The sequence below is a fragment of the Lepidothrix coronata genome, unplaced genomic scaffold, assembly GCF_001604755.1.
Source record: "Lepidothrix coronata isolate B3197 unplaced genomic scaffold, Lepidothrix_coronata-1.0 Scaffold152, whole genome shotgun sequence".
NCBI lineage: Eukaryota > Metazoa > Chordata > Aves > Passeriformes > Pipridae > Lepidothrix > Lepidothrix coronata.
This window is the reverse complement of record NW_016690332.1, coordinates 152419-176516: the sequence shown is the minus strand read 5'-3', so window position 1 is coordinate 176516 and position 24098 is coordinate 152419. Positions and strand designations below refer to the sequence as shown.

Sequence of the window (24098 nt, the reverse complement as noted above, 5' to 3'; positions counted from 1 at the left end):
AATACTGTTGTCTCACTCCTAAAGAGGAATTACAGTGAAAAAGCATCTTATTCACAAGTCACATTCTTCTGCTACACCAGTCTCCCGTCATAATTCTGCATCTCAATTTTCCTCAAAGCATCCAACAGCATACATGCAATTAGCAAAACAATCCCATCTGTTCCACAAGTCAATACTGAAAACTTTACTGTTAAAATACATGTATTTCTCTTCGTGCAGCTGTGCTTAATCTGTCAAGGGGAGAAGAGCCTGCTGTGCTCAGAGCATTGTGTGGAGTGCCCAGGTTCTCATCACAGGGCTGCAAAAGCCCAGCTGGCACTAGGAGCTCCCAAAGGCCCCATCCCTGGCCACTGAAGCCCCTGGGATGCCCCTAAGTCACAGACCTCCAAAAGCACTTCCATGGAACCATTGGTTAGAGATCCCTTTTTTGTCTGTTTCCTCAAGTTTTAATGAGAGACACAAAAACAAGCTCAAACAAAAAAGCAAAGAGGCACTAGAGGCAGTGATGAGCAGCAGGACACTGGAATTGATTCCCTAATGGGGAACATGTGGGCAGTAAGAGCCAGCTGAACCTCATCCACCAGCAGGGACTGCTTCCCATCCTTGGGACTGCATACTTCATCCTCTCCTCCACAGCGTGAGGTGCAGGAACCCATGCTCTCTGACTGTAAACCAGGCAGCTGAATATCCTACAGCAGAAAGCCTCAGGGGCTCACCTACTCCTGGGTCTCCCTGCTAGCGAGCAGATCAGTCCTGCCTGTCCTAGGTCTCTGTCATGTTGCAGTTATTATACAACGGCTTCCTCCTGGCCGCAGTGCCGTCATGCTCCTGATGAGCTCTTGCAGATTGTCTCCCTTCAGCTTACAATATTAAGAAAATATGGAAAAAGATGAGATAGCGTCTGCCTCGTTCAGATCCTGCCTCAGTCACAACCTAGAGGGCAAGCTTAGCTCATGGCAGGAGATAAAAGGTGGGACGAGGTATCCAAGTCAACCGCAGGTGATCCAAACTTGTCAGCCTGAGAAAGGATGATCTAAAGGATGAACTGTTGACCTCAACAGGAATGGAAATATAAACAAAGAAGTCTGGATAAAAGCAGGGACCAATCATTTAAACCAGGGACTCGAAGCAAGCAAGGAACTTTCTCCCCACTGATGTCCTAGATAAATGGTATACTGATTCTGCCCGGGGGCTGCTGTTATCTATTAAATATTTAGGGAGTTTCCACCCCCACCTTTTGATTGATATGGCTACAAGTAGGTTTCCTGTTCTTGGGCAGCAGATGAATTTTAACTTTCATCTTTCCATAGAAGGTAGCAGTCTTGTTAGGGAGGGCATTTGAACACTTACACCATCAGTGTAGGACAACGTGTACCCCTCACCAAAATGCAAGCAATCAAGAGGAACAGATTGGTTCAGGCAGTATTCCATGAAATCCTCACTGCAAGCAGTGCAAGCATACAGCTAACAATTAAATCTGTAAGAAACAAATCAATTAATCCAACAATAGTGCAGTAAGTTGGCCCTGAAGCAAGTCAATTGAACTAACAAAGCAGGGCAGTAAAGCAGGTTAACAGAAAAAAAGTAAATGTAGAGTCATTTAACAGACACCAAGATGTCCTGGTTCCAGCTGAGCCCCAAAGCTATTTTTACCACCTTCTGGCCACATAGCTCCCCCTGCAGCCAAAGCTCTGAGGGACCTGACCCTATAGCACTGCTGAGAACTGCTCAGCTTAAGACTTGAGTGCCTTCATCTCTCAGAAAAACACATTTCTTTATTGACTGCAGGCAGTGTCCAGGGAAACCGGGCTGATCAGGCTAAAGTTACTGTTCCGTTCACTCCTTTGAATCCTCTGCTTGAATCAATTCAAGCCCTTCTGCATCCCAGACCAGTAAACTCTTCACTAGGTTATCCCAATCAACATACTCAAGTGAACATTTGCAAGCCCAGACCTGCAAGGCTGCCCCCAGAAGACACCATCCATGGCTATTGCAGAGATGCAGAAATCATCCCCAAAGCCATGTGTGACATTTCATTAACACTCAGCCCCACATGGACGTGCTTCCAAAGCAGCAAAGTTATACTTAAAAAATACATACATATGATTTGCTAGAAAATTATGTGTGTGAGTTGTAAACATGTGATGAAGCTGAGCTTGCTACAAAGAGATAAAACATATGGGGCACTGCAGTAGCAGCACATTCTCTAGCAGTGAGGGAGACAACCTACACGGACGCCGCCAACGCACTCCAAGGGCAGTAAGCCAGAGGAAGGCGATGCCACCATGGGACTGGTTACCATCAAGATGGTGGTACCACATGCTGAATGCATAAGCAGGATGCCAACAGGTTATTTATGTACAACAAATGCATTATATTAGAGCACTTTGGGCAGAAATCAAGAAAAAAGCTTTTATGGCACAACAAAAGGCTCGCATTTTCAAGCACAGAAGCCACTCAATTACTTCTCAATACCACCATAGCTTCCTATTATCTGCCAGGAAATAATGTATGTTCACTTCTCTGCCATCAGCCATCCACCTCCTCCTGTTCATGCATTTCTACTCATCTCATCTATGTCTATCAGCAAGTTTCAGAGGACACACAAGGTTTGATTATAAAGATAATGTGGCTCTATGTTTTCCCCAGCTGAAAGCCTTCCTCTCTTTTTAGCCCCCAACCTTCATTCCTGGTACAGCTGTCAAGTTCTGCAAACAAATCCATGTCTCCGAGTCTGAAAGCTCCCAGTAGGTCAAAACTGTGCAAAATATACTGTGCACGTAACCAGAAAAACATGTACAGTAGTAGTGCATGTAGATGCAATCAATGACTTCAGCTTCAGCCCTCATGAGATAAGAACATACTAACCCCCTTCTGTGAAAGAGGACAGCGACGTCCAGAAAAATCACGAGTTGCAAAAACTGTACCTTGTTTTCCAAGTCCCAGTTTAAAGCCAGAACAAAATACCCTTTTGCCCTTGTTTAAAAATAAATGCTGAACTTTCAAAGATGCTCCAAGCCATGCAACCCACTAATCTAGTCCAACATGTTACACAAAGCCCAGCAGAGGGATGAAGTCGCCCCTATGAATGCATCAATCCTTCACATTATGACAGGACATTATCACAGATATCTTCTTCAAGGCAGAGGAAAAATCCAAAGGTACAGTTCCTCTGCCAAAATCCTGTCACTTTGATGCCACAGAAGCCCTGACTCCAGAATGCCATTGCTAACTACAGACGGCATGATGCGGAAAGGGGGCCAGCTTCAGTGGGCTGTCGGTTTTGACCATCTATGCGTCAAGGAGAGAAACTGCAGTAAGCAGCTAATGTCACAGGGGCTGCCAAGTTCTTGGGAGTCTCTCCTTCAAATGAAGGGGAAGGCTTTATGAAGCCTATGTGCATATACTCCTACTCACATGAGAAAAGGAGAGTGTCAGTTGTCAGCACTGAGCCAAAGTTTAGCTCACATGAAATGGTCCCCTTCCACCCCTACTCTGACCTCTGCTTCTCTCTCCGGAGTACCACATGTACAGCACACCAGAGGCACCTTATCATGAATAGAGACCACAGACTGAAGCAGGCAGATTACTCCTCCACTAGTAGTAGGAAAAGAACTGCCTTTTTTGAGGGTTTTTTTTGTGTTTTGGGTTTTTTTTAGGATATAGAGAATTTTCCACCTGGCTCAGGAAACCCTAAACTTGCCTAGGCCATGATAGTGTCCTTGCTAGTTATCACCTTTAGCCTCAAGCAGCACTTGAATAGAAGGAAAAAAAAAAGATGTAACATTTTCCAAGGACAATGAATCAGTTCAGCAAAATTTGAAATATACAAACCGTTTACCAAAGAACACCTAGCAGTTACTAGCCAATAAACCATGAACTTTTTTTTGTTTAAATACATTATTTAATGAGTTTTCTTTAAAAAGATATTTTGAAGTTCAAATTACAATGAAGTACAATCTTCTAGATCTACAGTAGACAGTGCTATAAACATTTACCAAACCAGGTATTTTAATGTTTGCTCCTGTGTTGTTATTGTTATTATTTAAGTAAAAGGAACTAAAAATCTCTTGTTAACAGTAATCCTGTTCTAAATGGGCTATTCCACCCTAGAACAGAGTAAGGACAACAGCCTTTTACCACAATCCTCTCCCAAAATACAGACCAAATGCCAAGCAGGAGCAAGACACTGTCATGATTGCATACTAATTCAGCTTTTTAAAGAGTGACAAGTGAAATGGAGGAGGTGGTTAGAGGCAATACTGAAAAAGGGTGTTGCTCCTTTCCCACAGGAATCACAAAAAGATGCCCTTTTGCTACCAAAGTCTGATTGCCATTGAACTCATGTTCATTCAGCACAGTCAAGCAAATCTGAGTTTGTGTAGGTAGTTTTGAGTTCACTTTTCTGCCTTCTCCTTATAATTTCCCCTCTTCTCTCTGTATCCAATATTTTCTTCTCCCTTTTTTTATCCCTTCATCATTTCTATCTTCAGCCACTCAGTCCCAGTGGCATACAGCCAGAGCACCACTCCTCTTCAGTCTTCTGGAATTGTCAATACTGTGGCAAAGGGCAAATCAATAGTGCTGAACTAGTACTGACAACGAAAAGAAGAAACAGATCAATTCCTCAGAGTTGTTTCTTATCTTTTAAAGGCCACTTTGTGTGGTCTTTAAATTCTGAAAGTACACGTGCGCTTCTGCAGTTAGTGTAAAAATGTGATCAAGCTGAAAAAGTTTCGACACTTCTTGGTTTAACTGAGCAGCACACTGATAAGCCACAGCAAGCTACCCCTTGAGAGCTGCTGCTCAGCTATTCAGACATAAAAGCAGACATCAGGTGTAAATTTTATATTTATTATAACAAAAATTATGACATGTTCATTTGTGCATTCGGCTTTAATATAACTCTTGGTATGTAAATGTTCTACAGCAAATGAGCTCTATACAATCATGCTGGTTGTGGCAGCAGTAAGGAACACAAACAAAACGTGTCTGTAAAAGTAAGGAAAGAAAGAGACCGGAGGAAAAAGTGGGTTTCTATAAACAGTCTACACCACCTTGGCTCTAGTTAACTTGTACACAGCCACGCAGTCCTTCACGCTCCGTGACCACGGCCCAAAGAGTCGCTTAAGAAAAAAGGTCAGTTTTTCGGGTTGTGTCCTTAATGCCAAGGCTACAAAACATGTAAGCATCACTATACAACACTGAGCTATTTACAGGAATTTCCCAATCAACTGTTCTCTCAGAGAAAATTAGTGAATCTCAGTGACTTAAGTCACCTGAAAGAGTAAAGCAACTCCTAGGAGTTAGTCTCCATATTCTACAAATGTCTATCATTTTCAAGACCAAAAAAAGCCTTTTCTCTCAAAGAAATACAGTATTACAATATTACTTAAATCATTTAGCACTGGCTACTGCCCTGCTTTTCAAACAAAACAAACAAGCCATTTTAAAAAATATTACATCATCATCTGTTTCTCAGCAATATATTAAACCTTTTTATTTTTTTTATTTTTTTGTTTTTCTGTTTTTACACTTGATATGTTAAGGGAAGATTAACTATTTTAAACTTTACCAGTCAAGCGTCTCTAGAAGAAAGTCAATGAATATTAAACCTAACAAACTGAAAAGCTGCAGTTATCTGTAGTGGCAGGATAAGGAAAAGGAAGTATATAAAGGAAAAGGATAAGGAAAACCCCTGCTGTAATGCAAGCCCACTGGGTCTCACACTCTAGTGTCCTTATTTGTTAGTTTATTTCTGAGCAGTGAATAGAGTGGGTCATAGTGGTGTATCGTAATAGTCTGCCAGGTGGTCCATTGGATACTGCCGCTGCTGCTGCTGCTGTTGTTGTTGTTGTTGTTCCTGGTGCTGCTTCATAATCTCCTTCACTTCTTCCTCAAGCTCTGGTGGGATGATGAACTGATCATCAGGATCAGGCTGTGCTGGAGCAGCAAAGTAGCCCCCAGTTTTTCTGAGTGGTGCATCCGTTGCAACTTCAATTAAGTTATGGCTCCTCTCGTGTGGTGCCACAGAACCATTGCCCCGCCGACGCCCTATTGTGCCTGTGGCAGAACATTCAGCTTTCCTGGGAAGGCCGGGCTCATCTTCATTGGCACTGATGACGATCCCTTCGTCGCTGGCTTCCACCGGCACTTGGAGCAGTTGCTTCTCCTTTGCTCGGCTGCAGTGGATGTCCACCTCCACCTCCACGCGGCTGCCATTGGTGAACACCCCCTCGATCGGCTCCTCGTCGTCGCTGTCAAGGCCGTTGTCAGAGAAGGCGCTGGAGAATGTGGCGCTGGAGAGCTGCCGCTGGAAAGAATTGGACAGGCAGACAGGGTGCAGCATGCAGCGCTGCTCCCCTGGGTAGGCCGGGCTGTTCTCATTCATGGCTACCTGGGGAGGCTCATCGGAGGCTGTGGACCCCACCTCACTGCTCATTTCGGAGGTGGAGATCTCGCTGCTGATTTCTGAAGCCATACCGCTGCTTGAAGACGGCATCCCAAGCGCATCTGTTGGCCTGTCCTTGATGACCACATTGACGGACTGGGGGAAAATGCCTGGGCTGGGGGGTGGGACCCCGTTAAGTTCGCAGCAGCAGAAGCTGTCCTCCGTCACATTGAGCTGCACCACGACAGCGCTGATACTGTCGTTGCAGCCGTAACTCTGGGCCAAAGTGCAAAGCTTCTTCGCGGCTGCCAGCGCATCAGGCACGTTTCTGACTGCCTCCACTGCTTCCTCCATCGAGAGGCTGTCCCACAGCCCCTTGCTTCCCAGAATGAAGAACTCATCTTGTGGAGTTAAGGTGATGGACTGGACATGAGGACGCGGCACAACACTTGGGTGAAGGAAGGTGTACCCCAAGATTCTTGTTGAATCTGTCACACCATTCACTTTACCATCCTGAAATTAGAAAGGACAAGAAATTGGAAACGAGACAGACAAGGATACACAGTACCTGCATCTCCTTGCATTTTATTGATGGCTGTTTTTGCAGTACCCCCAATGCTGCCATTTATAGCGCCATTTTAAGGAGACAAAAAAGCAAAGTAACTTGCAAAGAGAGACAGAGCTGGGATCAGAGCACAGCAAAGGCTGTTTTGCAATCCTGCACTACACCTCCTACACCTGACTGATTTGTCATCAGCATCACCTATGCACAGACCAACAAAGCAGAAGGCTGCAACAAAGAGCCATCTATTCTGGCCCTGCAGCTGCAAGAGCCAACTGGACAAATGTTTTACTAGTGAGTCAGACTTATCCCTCCTCCACCCATGATATCTGGCTTTATACAGAGCAAAGCAACACACAGCTCCATTTGATATAGGGGCAGGTCATTCAGTTATGAGTCTTCTCTTGCAGCTGTAACAATCGTAGGTTTCATCTTGGCTCATCACTTCAAAAACAAAAGTTCATTAAAAAAATACTTTAAATGAAGCATGCAAGTCAAATGTAGCAGAGAGCAAGTCTGCATGTCTCAGTCAGCTGAGTTGTAGTGAAATGTTTTACATGCCCCAATTACTTACTACATTTCCACTTAGATATGACATTTCCAAATGGAGGAGGAGTAGTATCTGAAGGGAAAACATCAGTAAAAATGGACGCATTTGAGAAAAAAAATCCCATGCACGTCCAAATCCCAGAATCCTGTCCTGGTTAGAATCTAAGCTGCCAGAATAAGCAGAGCAAATGTCTGAAACAGCAAGCCTAGCTATCTGTCAGCCTGGTGGGGATAGCTGCACCCTCCTAATTGTGTGTTTGGGAAGCACAGTAAAGGTTGAGGATTTACACTCTTTGGGTCCAGCTAATAACTGTAGGGTTTATTATAAAGCAGATAACCACAGAAAAGTGAACCAAGACTAAAAAAGCTTCTTCTTTAAAACCACTCAGAAGAAATAAAACCCCATGTTGGCTTGTTAACTTTCCCATTAGAAGGCTGACAGCAGTGATAAGCCATCAAAGCACATGAAATCAGTGAGTCATCTTAAGATTCAGCACAGAAATCTCCCTTTTCCTCCACAGAACAACATAATGAGCATGCCTCGGTGATGCACACTACGTTGGAGTGACTCCCTTTCAACTTGTCACATTTGAGATCCCAGTCGTCACCTTTCCCTGGCAAGATCAATAGGCACATGACTTACTCCACACACACACACACATCCCTACACACACACGTGCACACTCTGCTCTCAGGCACACAGCACTGAGTTTTCTGCCCTTTCCTCCACCATTAGGAGGACTCGATATTTATCCATGTGTCACACAAAGCAAAGCAAAACTGACAGCAGTGGCTTCAAGCTTCTAAGAAGGGAACAAATAGTTTTATCCTCTCTTGTGGTTCAGCTGAGCACAGAGTGAGTTTTCCTTTTGGGCAAGTGCTCTCTTCAAGAGCAGCCTGTCAAAGGGCAGTTCTGGGAACATAGAAGCTCAGACAGCAAAGTCAGCCTGCCGGGAGCAAGGAGTCTCCTAAGGGAAGGACAGCACTGCTCCAAGTGCTCTGCCCTCTCATCCTTTTCAATTGGAGAGGCTTATCATGACAGCTCCAACACAGCAATTCCTCTCCCATTGGGAGGAGGGTGTCTGCTTTCCTGTTCCAATGCAACATACTTAAAACTGCTCACTCTCAGAAGGTCATCAAAATCTTGCATGGCAATGGGATGGAAAAGCAACCTGATTGCATGGTATGAATCACCTTGAAAGGAAAAGTGCAAATCTGGAACCCATAACATGAACACTACCTCCTAGAGGTTACTAATATCAACATGTAATTTCATGCACTGCTGTGCAAATACTCTTCAAGGAAGCTGCAAATTGCAACAGTCCCAGCTGTTCTCTAACCTCTGTGATAATGGCCTTATGCTGCTTAATCCTCTTCAGCTCTTCTTCACAACTCATCACGTAACACCTGGACAAAGGCAGAGGTTTCCCATTCCGGCAAAGAACTGTTTGGCACTTCCCCACATTTGCTGAGGTTAGCGTGAAGCATCCACCAGGGTCCATGGGATCATGTTTTATATGGCAAAGGACAGCAGAGCCTCCAAGTTTCTGTCCAGCTGTTCCAAGTTTCCTGGAATTAAACAAAACAATGATTGTTCTTTAACGGGAAAACAAGTGCTAGGGGTACTACGGAGAAAGAGCCGCTGTTCCACAAGCATTCGGGGCATTGACTCTATCGGAGCACTGGGCCAGAAACAAAAGTCTCAACTGAAGACCGTGACACTACAGCAGAAGCACTGCAGAGATCTCACGTGCAACTTTTCAGGCAATGTGTTATTTTCACATACGCAGATACTCAAATCTGCTCAATTTTAGAGAAAAAAAAAATCTTTGTACTTTTAAAGAATTTCAGTTGTCTCTTTTCCTTTACATCTTATAAATATTTGTTTTAAAGGTCAGATAGAGCTTTGGCTTCTGAAGCTACAGATTTTGTTATAAAAATAATAATTCTGACTGTAAAAAACCTTTACTTTTGAGCAAAAACAGAAAGCAGAGGTTCACTGTTTTGTGATGTCTTCAGAATAATGCTGTTAAAAGTATCAAATTATTAGTAAAAAAAAATCACAGTGGCTGTGAACTCCACTGTAAGGAGTTTATGCTGTCAGGTAATAACCTATTAAATATATTCTTAGAAATGTTTAAGCCTGCTTTTTCAGCAGGAGTCACAGCGGGGGAAAAAAACCTATCAATAAAATTGAAGTTTTCAGAATCCTGCCATTACAAGGTAAGTTAATTGCAATACTAGACTGTGAAAAATCATTCATCCTTCCCAGTAGCTTGTTTACTGGGGTCTTCTCCTCTAGTAATTATAAAGCTAATGCTAATATTTCTATTAAGGCTCGGTATAGCTAGTAAGAACTTCTGATTCAAAATCCTGGAGAGAATGCACGATTAAATTTGCAACCAAGCTTCAATGTGCTTTTTTAATTTATTTTTTACAAATATGCTTTAGGAGTGCTGAATATCTACTGTAAGCATCAGTGAATGGTTAAATGCAACCGGAATGAATACTATTTCTGGTTCTCCAAAGAAGTGGTTAGCTTATTTTGATTTGAGACAGGAAAAAAAAAGCAGCTTGTTTTGTAGGAATGCCACATTTCTGTGAAATTGCATTAGTAACAAACCACTTAATAAGTACTTTCAATACTCAAATTTGTTATTAGTTTTGAATATTTTAAGTATATGGCAACCACCTTCTCAGCTAGTATTCTGAGGCCCTGTTATAAGCCATTATGGGAAGGAAGTGTTTTCTCTCTTGTGTTTGTAAGTTTCAGTACCATCCTACTGCTTCCCTATCTCTTCCAATACAACAACTTCAGTACTTCTCCTTTCCAAAGGTGCAGCAATTCAACAATAAGCAATACTACTTTTAATTGATCCACTTCCTTAGTCTTTAAGTTGCTTATTTGCTTTCTCCTTTGTTTCCCTGACCTCTTCCTTTCTTCAATTCTCTTTGTACTCCTCCTTCACTCAGTGTCTCCCTGGGCACAATTTCTTCTTCTGTCAAGAACACCACACACAGTTTCCAAACCACTACACAAAACTACTATTACACTCACAGCTATTGTATCACAATGTCTCTGGATGGGTCCTGCTCAAATGATATTCTAAGGCCAAAGGGAATTCTAAGGAGTCAAACTATCTGTTTTAAATAGCTGTGTAGCCTTAAATAACCCGAATTGGTACAGAGAAACAGAAAGAGTGAGTCCAGACTTTCAGGCAGCAGTAGTAAGGAAGTTTAAAAAGATGATCAAGACATTCACAACACTGACTTGATTATGGCCAATTGTGAACAGTAAGACTTAGAAAATACACAAAAAAAGAATAAACCTCCACCCACCACTTAGTCATGGGCATTTAGTAATTTTGCAGGTGAGTTAGAGTTTTTCTTGTTTGGCTGGGGAGGTGTTGGGGTTTTTGTCCCCACACCTGAAAGGAACAGGGAGCAATATTCACAAAACAAGCAATAAAAGAAAACGCTGTAGCCAGATACCAAGGCTTTTTCCCACCCCTCACATTTCTTTGAAGCAAGAGCAGGTGTCTGATCTGAAAGCAAACAACCTGCCCAGTGAGCACAGCCAAAGCAAAAAATGCTTCAGATCCAAGACTCACCTCTGCATAACAATGAAAGTGTTAATCATGTATTCCTCCTCATTCTTTGTTTTCTGTAGCTCTTCTGCTAAGATGTCACTCATGGTGCACTGCAGCAAATACGGCACTTCCACATTGCGGTCACCGTCAAAAACACCATAAAGTGCCTCCCGGTTGTCGCAGAAGTTGTTGGCTGAAAGTGCTGCCACACACAGCCTAGTGAAAAAATGAAGCAGGAGAACATCACGGATATATCCCACTATTAGTTTAATAGTGGATAAATTAATTAGTTTAATTGGAGACAAGTCAGCCCCATCAACAGTGCTAAGATGGGGAGGAAACTATACTGGAAGTTCAAGCCAAGCCCTAAACATTCTTCCTCCTTTTCAGCATGTGAACTAGTCCCTTATTTGCAGAAAAAGGGGGGAAAGTATCCCTGAAACACCAATTTAAACTGCACTTGCTCCTCTAAAAGCCATCTTTGGGACCAAGTTGTGTGTTAAATCATTAAACAGTTGGTAAAGGCTTGTTGGCACTTGCTACAGAAACCTGGGTAGCAAAGGATTTCTCAAAAGGTATTTGAGGCACAAAGATTAATCACATTGCTCTTGATACATTATTTGTCAAGTGCTGCCTTAATCACAGGAGTGTCACACACTGTGAATATTCAGAGTTTTGGCCATTCTATCTCTTCCTTTAGTATCTCTGATTTGCTTGGTAAACATCCTTTGGTTGAAGATAAAGAAGCTTTGCAAAGAAGAAAATGCTTTCAAACACTCAAATCTTTTGCAAGTACCAGAGTCTTGCACAGACCAAATGTGTCGGCTACACTCGTATCTTAGCAACTTCCCTAACAAAGACCGAAGTGGAGAGCCAAGCAGGGGCTTGGTATACAAATGCAGAGTTGTGGCATGGCCTCTGCCTCTGTGAGCCCCAAAACTTTCACTGAAAAAGGATTTCTTTATCTTGGTATAGAGGGACTCTGCTGTTAGAGTGCCCATGTAACAAAACCCACACCAGGTCATACTTGTTCTTAACGCCGGATGCCTCCGTGTACCCGTGACTCCACACTGCCGGCGCTCCTGAAGCGTCACCGGCTGAGGGCTGGTCGATCTTGAAGCAGCGAATATTGCTGCAGGGAGAAAAGAAAGGGGAAAGATGCAATGGGTTGAAGTGCTGACATGATTCAACTTAAAACGTGAAGAAAATACCTTTTTCTACTCTCCCAGTTCTCAGTAATACCATTTAATAGAAGAAAATGAAACAGGACATCCAAAATGGTTACCTTTATGTGCCTGTATACAACAAACAATGCCTCTGACAGCCTCTATGAGGGTGGCAGCTGCACTATTTTGCTTAGCTGGCTTTTCTTTCCCTGCCCTCACCCCAAGCTATTCGTTTCAAACCTGGCCCTGTAGGAATACAAAGCAAATTTGTCACTAGCTTGATGAAAGCCAGTAGAGGGGGGTGACTTTTTTTAACTTATACATCTCTCCCGCCCATTCTAACAACAAGTCTCTGCACTCTTTTCATTGTACTCAAATGAAATATCCTGTATGACCCACAGCGTCCCCTAAATGGAAGAAAAAAAATTATTTAGAAACAACAACATGCAGTAACAGCCTTTCATGAAAACACCAACAAAACTGAAATCAGCTCCATCCTGGTCCTGCATCAACCTGCAAGAGTCAGCCTGTGGTCCTGACAGCAGGCAACAGCCCTTCTGCCTTCCCCAGTTGTGCAGTCCAATTTCACTTACGCCCTTGATCCTCTACCCTGCAATTTACTACCAACATAGCCTTTAGCCTGAATTTCAAGTATCTCACAGAGCATAGTAAAGATTTAAAAAGGGCCCAGCCCTCTCTGTTTATACCCTTCTCCTCACAGCCCTGCTTTGCTGGGGAGAGATGACCTACCCCCTGCTCCCTACCGCTCTTTTCCAAAGGCAGGAAAAGTGAGCTCCCCACACTCTGCTGAGACTTCAAAGGCACCTGAACCTTTCATGAACCAAAAGAAACATAAAAGGACACAAGCAGAAAGGTCTAACTGTTCACTCTGAGCATTCATTTTTTCTCTATCCAAATCCCTACCTGACCTGAACACACAGAAAAGTCTTTTCAGCATTGCACAGCCTTCCTCAAATAACCTGAAGTACTGTCACGTGCAGTTCGATTTCTTCTATGTTAATAGCCAGGATGTACATCAGCGAGGGCAGATAAAAAGCAAACAAATTACATAAATAATGTTAGAACCACTTTTGTTTTAAGTTTTTGGTTCTGCAGCCCTCCATGTGGCAAACAGGAGGCAAACATCTTGCCACAAGCATTAGAAGAGATTATCTAACCCCAAATCAGACTAGAAAGCTGGATCTCTTCTAAAGTAGCAGAGATTCTAATTCTGTCTGCACCTGCAAAGAAGTACACACATGAGCAAATACTCTTTCTTTGCAGACTTCTCACACAAGGCACTTATCTCTAGAGCACAGGAACTTGAGTCAAAAAGGTTTCTGTTTCTTTTTTTAACTGGATTGACTGACCATTGATTCCTAGGCAGGTCAAGGACCCAAACTTGTCTCAAGGCTTCCTAGCAGTGATGAAAAAAAAAAAAGATTCCTTAACGCACTGCTTTCAGCCTCCTTAGTAGCACCACCACAAACAGACCAGAAAGGAATGATATCCAGCAGCACATCCTATGCAGGCAATATGGGCTAAGGCTTCTGAACAGCATGGTTTATTTCCCCCCTTAATTTAAAATGACTGTTACAATTGAACTAGATACTCTTTCCTAGAAATCGGAGTAGCAGCATTTATTTTTTGTTGTTGTTCTTTTTCATTTTAATTGCTACTGAAAATTCTTACATCCACTAAATCCCTTGGCAACATCCTCCTAAGCATGCAAGCATCCTTTAAGATCTCCACACATATTAAAAAAGCAAGCATGCATGACAGGACTCTTCTTCTCACCAGCACTGAGAATACATATTAACCTACTACCTGCTTCAATCTTGCCAGGGCACAGATGGAGAGCTGCCTTTCACATGCAGAAGGAAGATATAAAAAGTATCAAGTGCACAAGTATTTTTGTGCTTGCCAGGAAAATCAAGTGAAAGAAGTGCCTCCTCCCTCACAGTCAATTATAGCAGTATACCATAGAAGTCAGAGTAGCATATCAGTATAGACTGAAACACCTGACTGCAGCAAATGAATATTAGTGAACAGAACAGATCTGAAGTCTTTAGAATAATTTATTTTAAAAAATAAAACAAAACTAAAAAAAAAACACCCTCAACCCCTCCAAACAAATAATCAAGCAAAATGTGCATACAAGGGGAAAAAAGTTTTCTGTGAATTAAGAACCACATATTTGCCAGTGAAAATACAACATGTAACTGGGCCACACTTCTCTTCAACTACTCAGGATTTCAATTTGTACAATAATGCTACAATGCATGATGCCTGAACACTAACATGACAAGAAACTGGGTGCCCATCTTGTCTGCTGGGTTATATATGACAAAAGCTGATATTTCACTTTAAAGTTTTGATACAATTCATTAACTGTGTAAAACACATCTTTTCCCCCCTATGAACCAGAGCAAAATTACACACTACTTCTGCAAGAAGATTTCCTGTATGCAATAAAGCAGCTCTTAAAACAGAGGAATGCCCCTTTTTTCACTGTCTGCTGCAGAACATGGACTCTTATCTGTGAAAACTCACATTTCCACTTATATTTTGTAAAACCTGCTGATTCAAGCTAAAAGCAAACTCACACCATAAGATTCCCTTACTTGCACAACAGATGAGGTTTACTACTCCAGTGTCTGCTCTTAACCATTTAAAAGAAAACAGCATGAAGCAACTGATCAACCCCTAAAAAGTAAATCAATCCTCCTTGAAACCATTCAATATTTAAGAATCGAAGAGACTTAGAAGGAAACCTGGAGCTGGTGCAGTTCCCTAAAGGACAAAAGAAAAGGTCAAGGCAGCACCACTATCCACAGATGATCTGGTTTAGTGCAACAGCTTCCCAACACACTGCAGAACAATGCACAAGGTGAATTTCAGTTATGGATGACACTTAAGTGAGGGCAGGAAACAAACAGGTAAACAGGAAGGAAAATGAGGGTCCCAAAGCAAAGGAACTAGTTTTGCTGCAAACAGAGTGGGAGATGTGAGTCTTCACGAGAGGTTTAAATATGAAAAATGTATCATTTCTAGGACAAAAGCAGAGAGGTATGAAGGGTAGCAAGAAACAGTATGTGAAGAGCTAAAAAGAGCACAATGGCAAAGAGACCCAAGCAGATAAATGTGAAGAAAGAAAAAGCAGGCAGCTACTGGCATCTCCGCAGTGGTACAAAATCGGTCTTTTTGTTGAATCTGTTGTCAGAAGTAAAATGGAGATCAAACTGGCCCAATAGTGGTTAACCCAGACTAGCAGAAGCCTCCAGGAGTTACAGCTGAAAGCAATTGCACTGGAGAAAATAAAGTCATCCTCTTCAAGGAAGCACCAATTTCTGACCTATCCACATAGTCTGTTACCTTCTGATCCACTGACAACAGGAAGACATTCTCCTTACGAGAGATACACACTTCTGTGTATTGTGGTTTTCTCACATCCTAGGGACAGAGGTTTTCTGCCCTTTCCCCCTCTGTAAGGTAACTTACTTCAGCAGCTCTAGGGTTTTGTGATCCAGGGCTAATCTGGGATTTCCAGTCAGGTCCAGTTCTTGCAGTTTTGGAGGCAGGTTTTCAGGCAATGTGACTTCACTCAGTTCATTGCAGCTTAGATCCACACACTGCAAAAGGAAAGCAGCCAAAAAAGAAGAGAATTCAGCTGTCATCAAGATCATACAAATTTTGATTAAATGCAGTAATGGATGTTTTGTGATCAATAAAGGCTGCAACCATTCATTTAGGTAAGTGGTTCTTACAAAAGAAATTCATTCGACATTTAGCCATCTTGCTAGGGACACCCAGAAATATGTTCCCTCCATTTCCATCTATAGTCAGGTGCCATCTTGTTACAAAACCACTAAGTTTTGTCTGCTCTTCACAGACAAAAAGATTGTCAGTGAATTTTCAAAGTATTTAAGAAAAAATGTTATTGATGAAAATAGTCTTTTAATAGATAAAGGAAACAGAGATAAGTACAGCTGGGGCCTCTAAGCCATGGGCATAGCAATCCCTCCTCCAAAGTCAGTTTAAACCAGCATGAGTATGAGCATGCTCCCAGGAGTTCAGTATTTACTGAGGGATATTAAAATAAGGAGAGTTATTTGTGTATGTGGAGGAGTAGAGGGGGGAAAGGAAAAAATATCATGCAGTTTTAAACATGGTTTCAATTTGTGTCATCTTAGATGGAGTCATATTTAAATAGAAAGTCAATAAAATGAGTGAAAAAAAAGTTTAAATATTTCAGAAAAATATGATACAAAACAGCAGAGCAACTTGCAGGCTACCCACCAGCTAAGCACAAATTAGTTAGAACAAGTGCACTAGAATGACAAAATCCCTAAACAAACATTGTTTAAAGCTGCATATCCAGATGAAAGTCAATACATGAGGAAAAATAGGGTATTTGGGAACAAAATCAACTCTCCAAATGCTGTTTCAGGATGACCAGTGTAGTATGCACCAAAAGCTGCAAAAATGTAATTCTGAGAGGACAGAACAAGTTGGTATTTAACAGAGGACAGAAAAACTATCCACATCTTTCTGAAAGACCATTTTCTACTTTCAAGCTGCAAAAAGGGAAAGACTTCAGAAACTTTAATAAAAAAGCTGAAAGGGGCAGAGGGAGACTTTTCCTAACTGTACATTTTGACCATTACGTAATGACCATCAATACAAGAGAGGCACTTTCATTTTTGTAGGTGCATACAAAGACATTGGGTCCTGAGCTGGAAGAAGGCATAGGATTAACCTAGTAAATTCTGGAAACAAAAAATCTCAAAAAACACTTTATTAAATAAGCACAACGGAAATAAATTTCTGACCCAAATCTTGAATCTCGAGATTGTCTAATATGGAGGCTTTATTATCTATCAAGAACAAACTGCTGACGTTATCTAAGCCTGATAAGGAAATCAAAGTCTAAATCTGTCACGCAAACAAAATAGTAGACAGCTTAACAGCAGTTATTCCAGCAAGGTTTTTGACTCTGCACAACTTCTTGCTGCTTCCAGAGAGCCATTAATTACTTTGCAGATTAAGAAAGCTGCCAGCAGTTGCTGTGTTTAACACCTCAATGCTATTACAAATTTGATGGAAGAGCATGCCGGAATGAAAAATACAAATACAATAATTTAACTGTTCTCCTTAAATGCCCAGCGTGCCAAAGATAGCAACACTCTACAACAGATCCCTTGGTCCCTAGGCACTATGAAGATAGCTTATTTATCAGGTTGGGTTTTCTTAGGTATCAGTTGTACTTTTGAAGAATAGGCTAAGAGGAACTTGTTGCGGATCTCTGTTAAATTTAGTCCTTATTGTACTCCCCAGGCAAGCAGGAAAGTCTACATCCTAACCGATCCCAATTTCCTCATGCATGAAATGCAAGCTGGTTTTGCCCCACCCATGCAGCACCAGACAAACAACTCCTGCAATTGCACACAGGATTTTGTGCTTGATAGGCTAGCTGAAAGACAGAGTTTAACAGTCAGCATTTGCTTATGCTGCATCCACAGCTTTGTAACTGCTGTGTTCAAGGCTGGAAGGGACTTCAGTTATTTCCAGTTGTGACTGAAGGTAACCATACCCATATTAACCTGTTTAGCTACGAGAAAAACTACCAAAGATCAAGAGTTTTGTTTTCAAGGTGTTACTGCTACTAGATCTTCACTTATTTCAGATCTCAACGTAATCATCCTGCAAAAGATAAGCTTGATCAAAAATGGTGACAAAAAAACCTCTGTATCACCCTCAGCACAGCAGCCCAGCAAGACAACCATGAATAAAAGCAACTCATCAGTCAACAAAAACTGGATGATAAAGTAAAGTGAGGTTCCGGCTGGGAAAAGCAAGCCCAGGTTGCTACACTCTACAGAAGCAGTAAGGACTAGTCAATTGTTTGAGTGCACAAGAACACCAGGACAATGGATAACCATTTCAAAAGCATCCTTTTTATTTTCTAAGGCAAGGAATTGCAGTCAAACAACAGCTGCAAGGCAGTGTCTACTGGGGCATTGACTCAGGTGTGTGTGCTTCCAGCTGCTCAGCCACTCACAGAAGATATTTCAGTGCACAGAGATAAACCTGACAGTATAAATACCTGTCATAAAAAAAAATAAAAACCCTAAAAAAATGTATTGGGCAAGATATTTCAGAGACGTCCCCTGGGCTCTTTAGAAGAGGGCAACACAACTTCTGTGGCCTTGGAAAAGGCTACAGAGTGTATAAAAAAGTGTGTAAAAAAGGCTTAGAGTAAATTATATTGCCAAAATGACCTTGCGTCTGGAAATCCTGGAGTTGTTGCAACTGTAAAAGCATCATCATTTATACTAATTTTCTTCTGAAATCATTTTAGACAGCATAGTAACTGCTGCTACTAACTGTTCCAGTAATACTGACACCAAAACCATAATATGTCAGCCTCCCAGGCTAATTAAATACAAAAGCAAAACAGCCATTACCTCAGGTAACAGAGTTTTCCCAGGAGTTTAGAGTGTTTGAATGACACTTCATTTAAAATTAACCATCAAATATGACATATGCACAGAGGTGACATCAGACTATATGATTTTGTGCTTTGCTATAAGCAAGCTTATTTCACCAAATGACCAAATCCATACTTAAAGCAATGAATTCCAAACTTATTTTGGCACATTTTCAATGCTCTCATGTATCTAAGAAGGAGCTCGGGTAAGGCCAAGTAAAGGATATAGGCAATCAGCACAAGCTTAATTCCAAACTGATAAACACCAACCCTGACCTAGAGAAACCGCCAAAAGGCCAGAAAAACTCCAATACCCAACACAACACATTCCCATCTGGTAATTTACATCTCATGTAAGTCAAAACTCTGGAGTACTGACCAGGCATTGTCCTTCCACAAAGGTGGAGTCAAAGAACACTGTGCCCTCTCAGATGAAGCCACACACGCTATCCCTGCGTTCCCAAAACACTTGGTGACGTCCACACCACTTTTTTCTGCTAAAGAGAACTAAATAACCATAGGAAACCAGCAGGAAGAAACTGCTAGGTCTTCCAAGAGCATTTTTGCTGCTCAATGTCGCTGAGTAGCACTTTGAACATGATGCTTCTATAAAGCATTTGGCTTTCCCCAAGATGCATGAAAAAAGGAAAAAGGTGACTGTTCCCTATCAGCATGTTTACATTATCTTTTTTTTTTTGTTTTGTTAACACCACCCTCATCTTTTTAAAGAAATGTTTACTGTGCGGAGCCTCACTCCCCCACCCCAATTCTTCCTCTAAGAAAAAAGGCTTTACTTCTGATTGATTCTAAATGGCCCTCTGCTTCCTCTGGCCATTGTTCCAAAGAGGGAGGAGTATTCAGAAACCCACAAGTTTGTTTGAGATTTCCTGGCTAAAACCACAAAGCTCATCTTTACATGTACTCGCTTGTCCAACAGAATTATTGCTCCTGCTGCTTTCCATGACCCCAGACACTGAGGCATACACGTCAGGCTGGGAACTTAGCCTTTTGACTTCACAGAGCGCCAGAAGGACACTTAAGTTGTTTTGAGTCCATGAATAGGTAATCAGTTCTCAGCCTCAGAGAATGACAGATTTTTCTGCTGTATCACAAGATTTGTATGCTGTGAGATAACCGTCTCCCAGCCCTGGCCAGAAGAAAAGAACGCACAGCGCGAACTATTCTGCACTAGTCAGGTGAGAAGCAGAAACTCGATTCACAAAAGGTAAGCGGCAGTGTTCATCAGTGTGGTCAAGCAAAGAATGTGTCCCACAAAAAGAAGTGTCAGGAAACGTATAGAATTACTTCTGGAAACACATACAAGAAATGAATTAAGTATTCTCCCCATTGTACAAAATATGACTGCAATTAGGAAAATGAAAGTAGCTTGCCTAAATACTCAAATCCCGTGCTCCTGGAATTTATCTCTGTCCCCAAGGCCTATCACATTTTGTAGCTTCAGCGGTTTTTAACATGTGCTCTAAACAAAGTCCATTCCTACACAATCAACCAATTGCCAAGGCAGCAACAGTTAATTATCCATAGCTCTTGCCAAATGTTTAAGTCGTATCAAAACAGACTGTCACAAGAAGACAATTAACACTTATTTGGCAGAGAAGATACGATCTAATGAAGGTAAGCGTAAATCAGATTTTGAGGCTCCTCTTCCATTTCACTCTGAGGCTGCACAGGGGCAAATATTTTGCATATGACTTCAGAGGAGAAAGTAGCTGTCAGATCTCCATAATTTCTGAGAATATACTATCCCATAGCAATGAGAGACCCAAGGGGAGAACAGAATTGGTAAAATCACATTACGCTTGCTTCTTCCAAAGCACATTCATTCCATACCTTTATTTCAGAAAGCTGCATGACTTCTGGGAAGACTTCAATGCAGTTGGAGTGAGCAATTACAGTATGCATACGTCTGCAATTCATGATGGTTGTTGGAATGGCTTTCAGTTTGTTCCCACTAATATCAATTTCCTCCAACTCTTCTAGCTTGGCCATTTTGCTATGAAAACAGAAATTTGAGAATTCTTCTTTTAATAGACATGCATATTTTATTTTGAAGTGGCAATAAGAGCAGTGGCTTTCATTATTTTAAGAAAACAAAATCATAGACTTTGACTCTTGTTCACAGCAGTGCCTGTTGCCTCTCCTCACACAGATGCTAACATAGTTGTGGAACAAAATGTGTATTTCTTCTAGTGTTTGTTAATGCTACCTTTCAGATTACTTACTTTGCTTACATTGCCCCTGCTCACCAGCTCACTTTCACTCTTTTTCCTCCTTTCTTTCCCTTTCGTTTTACCCCAGTTTCTCATTCCATCTCAAATTTTCCCCTCCACCGTCTAGCATCCCACTCAGCCCTTCCCCCTAAATTCATCTCCATCCCTCCCCCTTGCCACTGAAGCCTAGATGCTCAGAACATCACACAAGGACAGAGATGTCTTTTCCATTATTTATTGGCAACTCTTTTCCAAGATCATACCCCATCAGTTTTACAGCACATCTTACACTTGAAAGATTTCTGATTAAAACAGAGTGATTTGAAAGTACAGAAATTGCTGGCAAGGCAGAATCTCCTTCAGGAGTTGAGAGGATTTTTCCCTAGTGTAGTGTAGTTCACTTTGAGAAGACATTTCCAGACCATTATGCTCACTAATCTCTTGCGAGAAGCCCACCAGGTGTAAGCAAAGTGACCAAGACAGGTAAAACAAAAGACCTCCTAGCTCAACTTCCAAAAGCAAAGCGTGGCCATGCTGAATTAGTCCAGCTGAAAAGAGTTTCAAGCGTCATTAAAACACACCAACCAACATGCAGCCTTGCTTGACTGTGTACTGCAAGAGAGGGTAGCAATGTGCAAGAGGACATAAGCAGGTGAATCCACCCACTGCAGTACCACTACATTCAAAATACAGCCTATGCCACCACATTTCTGTGCAATTTAGTTCTTGCTGTGAAAATATTTCACGATGCCCACCCACCAGTGGGCCAGAGGCAGTGAAACTTACCTTGCAGGGAAGCTCTGTAGGCGATTGTAAGCCATGTGCAAGATTTTCAGGTGTGGGTGGCCTGTTAACAAGGGTACACATTTATCTGTGAGGTTGTTATTGGTCAAATACAACTCCTGCAAGATGCTGTGGGTTTCTTCAGAAAGGGTGGCTGGAGGAAGCATTTCCAGTTTGTTGGCAGAGGCATTAAGAAATCTCAGGCTGCAAAGAGAAGTTACATAAGGGAGTTCAGTGAAACATCCTGCAGGTTTTGTCTAGAAGTATAAATAAAAATCTCTATTTTTAAGAGGTAACTTAAGATAGTTATAAACTAAAGGTCAAAAGCAACAAGTTCACAACAACAGACAGAAAGACCAAGAGTCTAGCACTATAAGAACAAAACTTCTGATTGTGTTTTTAAATGACCACATTTGTAAGAACAAAACATCAGCAAAATGAGTATGTCAGAATGCCTTTATTCTGTTATCAAGACCTCAGTACCTCCAACATTACTACATACGTACCTACAGGTTAGAGCAATAATAAACCACATAATTTCCATATTCATTACACATAAAAACGAATTCTGTATTCATCATAAACGAATCATGAGAGCATAGCTGCCTTTTAAGTGACTAAACAAGTCAATGGTAAAAAAAGTCAGCCAACGTTTCAGTATTTTAAATACTGTCTAGGGTGCAGATAGTATTTTGTGTAAACCTGCAGGCCTGAAAGCAACTATGAAATATGAAAAAGTACTCTTTGAATATTTGGATAGCTAAAGATGTACCAAGCACAACAAAAAACAAAGCCTGAGATGAAGCAGTAATTTGCCTTTCAGATTTTAAAGAGAGACAGTGCTAGTAGCTAATTAAATTTAAAAAGTTATATACTTGCTTGCTGATGGGCACAGCAAGACAGCCAGATCTCTATGTAGTTTCTCAGTGCCCTTCCCCTGTTCCTCAAAGCAGCAGAAGCCCATGTCAAGTATATTTTTGCAGTCCCACTGCAAGCAGCAAGGACTGAAGAAGCACAGAAATGGAGTTATTCTTTCTCCCCCAAAAGACTTTTTCCAGGATAGGAACAAGACTTGCTGAGGTATAGGCACTGCCCATTCCTGCCAGTGAAGTTCTGTGGGCAGAGGATTCATGTTTGTTAGGGGAGTTAGGTGATCACAGCAGCAGTGTAGGTATCTTGAGGGCTAGACTTCACACCAGTTATTCCAAAGACATGGAAAAATAAACTATTTATCCTTTGGTAACCAACTTTGGCATAACCGTGCCTTTTCAGCAGAAATATGACCTCCCTTCCTCCCGTTTTCAGAAACGGCTCCCTCAGAGCGATACAGAAGTGTGTGTTGCCAGTCTGCAGCAACCACGTTCAGACCAGGCCATATTGCTCCTACCAAACAACGGGAATGGGCAGCTGCAACGGGTAAAGCCGAGTTCAACAACGGAGACTCATAAATGTGCTGTCTGAAGCCTGTACAGCCACTGATCAGGACACAAAAGGTAGGTGTGTTCCCGTCAATCTTAAGAGAAAGTGATAAAATATTGATAGCTGCTCCCATGCACATGGGAGTCCACACTGACCTTTAAGGCCTATTAATGAATGAAATGGATTTGCAAGGGTAGCAGCTGGTTGAAACTTGCTCAGCAGTAAATAAGGGTCAAACATGCTACAGAAGTCACGTGGAATGCCAAAGGATTAAAAAAACCCCACTATTTCCATTAGAAGCAAAAATCTCTCAACACTGCACAGAACTGAAACTAGGTTAGCTGTTTTACACAGACAGAGGAGTCCACTTCAGAGAAACACAGTTTAATCCTCAGGCTCATTCATTATTCACAAGGGTGTTAAAAATCCAGAGGAGGAAGGGAGGAGAGGAAGGATTAATATAGAGAAGGGAATAAGCAGCTGAAAGGGTTTTAAATTTATTTATTTATTCTAAAAAGATGCTGCTCAATTTCACCCTTTAGCTACAAGCTAAAAATATATTAAGCTCATTCGAATTTGGATCACTAAACTGAAGCATAGCACATTAACAGATCCTGTACTTAATTAAACACCAGCAAGTACACCTATTGCTAAAAGTACAGACAGCTACTACTTCGGCAACTTCGATCTAATGTGCATGATAGTCTTCCCTCTCCACAAAAAAGGGACCTTGACTAACATTAAAGACACAGTACCCTTCGTACCACTCATAGTACAAAATTATCAGCTTCAGCTCAGTCTGGAAAGGCTTAAGTAATAAACAGGTTTAAGGCTGCTGGGAAAAGTGAGTTTTCACAAGCATATGATGGGGATGAGGAGGTGGCAGCAAAACACCCCCCAAGAAAGGTCATATTCTG

General features: G+C 41.7%; 1 protein-coding gene across 2 annotated transcripts in view; it reads right to left on the bottom strand.

Annotated features, from left to right (window-relative positions):
• Positions 1–4833: 4833 nt before the first annotated feature.
• The window catches only part of PHLPP1 (PH domain and leucine rich repeat protein phosphatase 1), a 132887-nt gene continuing 113622 nt past the window's right edge, over positions 4834–24098 (bottom strand). For both annotated transcript variants that reach the window (XM_017828774.1, XM_017828773.1), the window contains exons 11-17: positions 21766–21966; positions 20600–20762; positions 15760–15890; positions 12120–12224; positions 11114–11308; positions 8843–9071; positions 4834–6904 (exon numbers count right to left, since the gene is read on the bottom strand). In XM_017828774.1, the coding sequence (XP_017684263.1) occupies positions 5780–6904; positions 8843–9071; positions 11114–11308; positions 12120–12224; positions 15760–15890; positions 20600–20762; positions 21766–21966 (2149 nt within the window). In that variant the 3' untranslated portion in view covers positions 4834–5779. The remainder of the gene's footprint in view (positions 6905–8842; positions 9072–11113; positions 11309–12119; positions 12225–15759; positions 15891–20599; positions 20763–21765; positions 21967–24098) is intronic.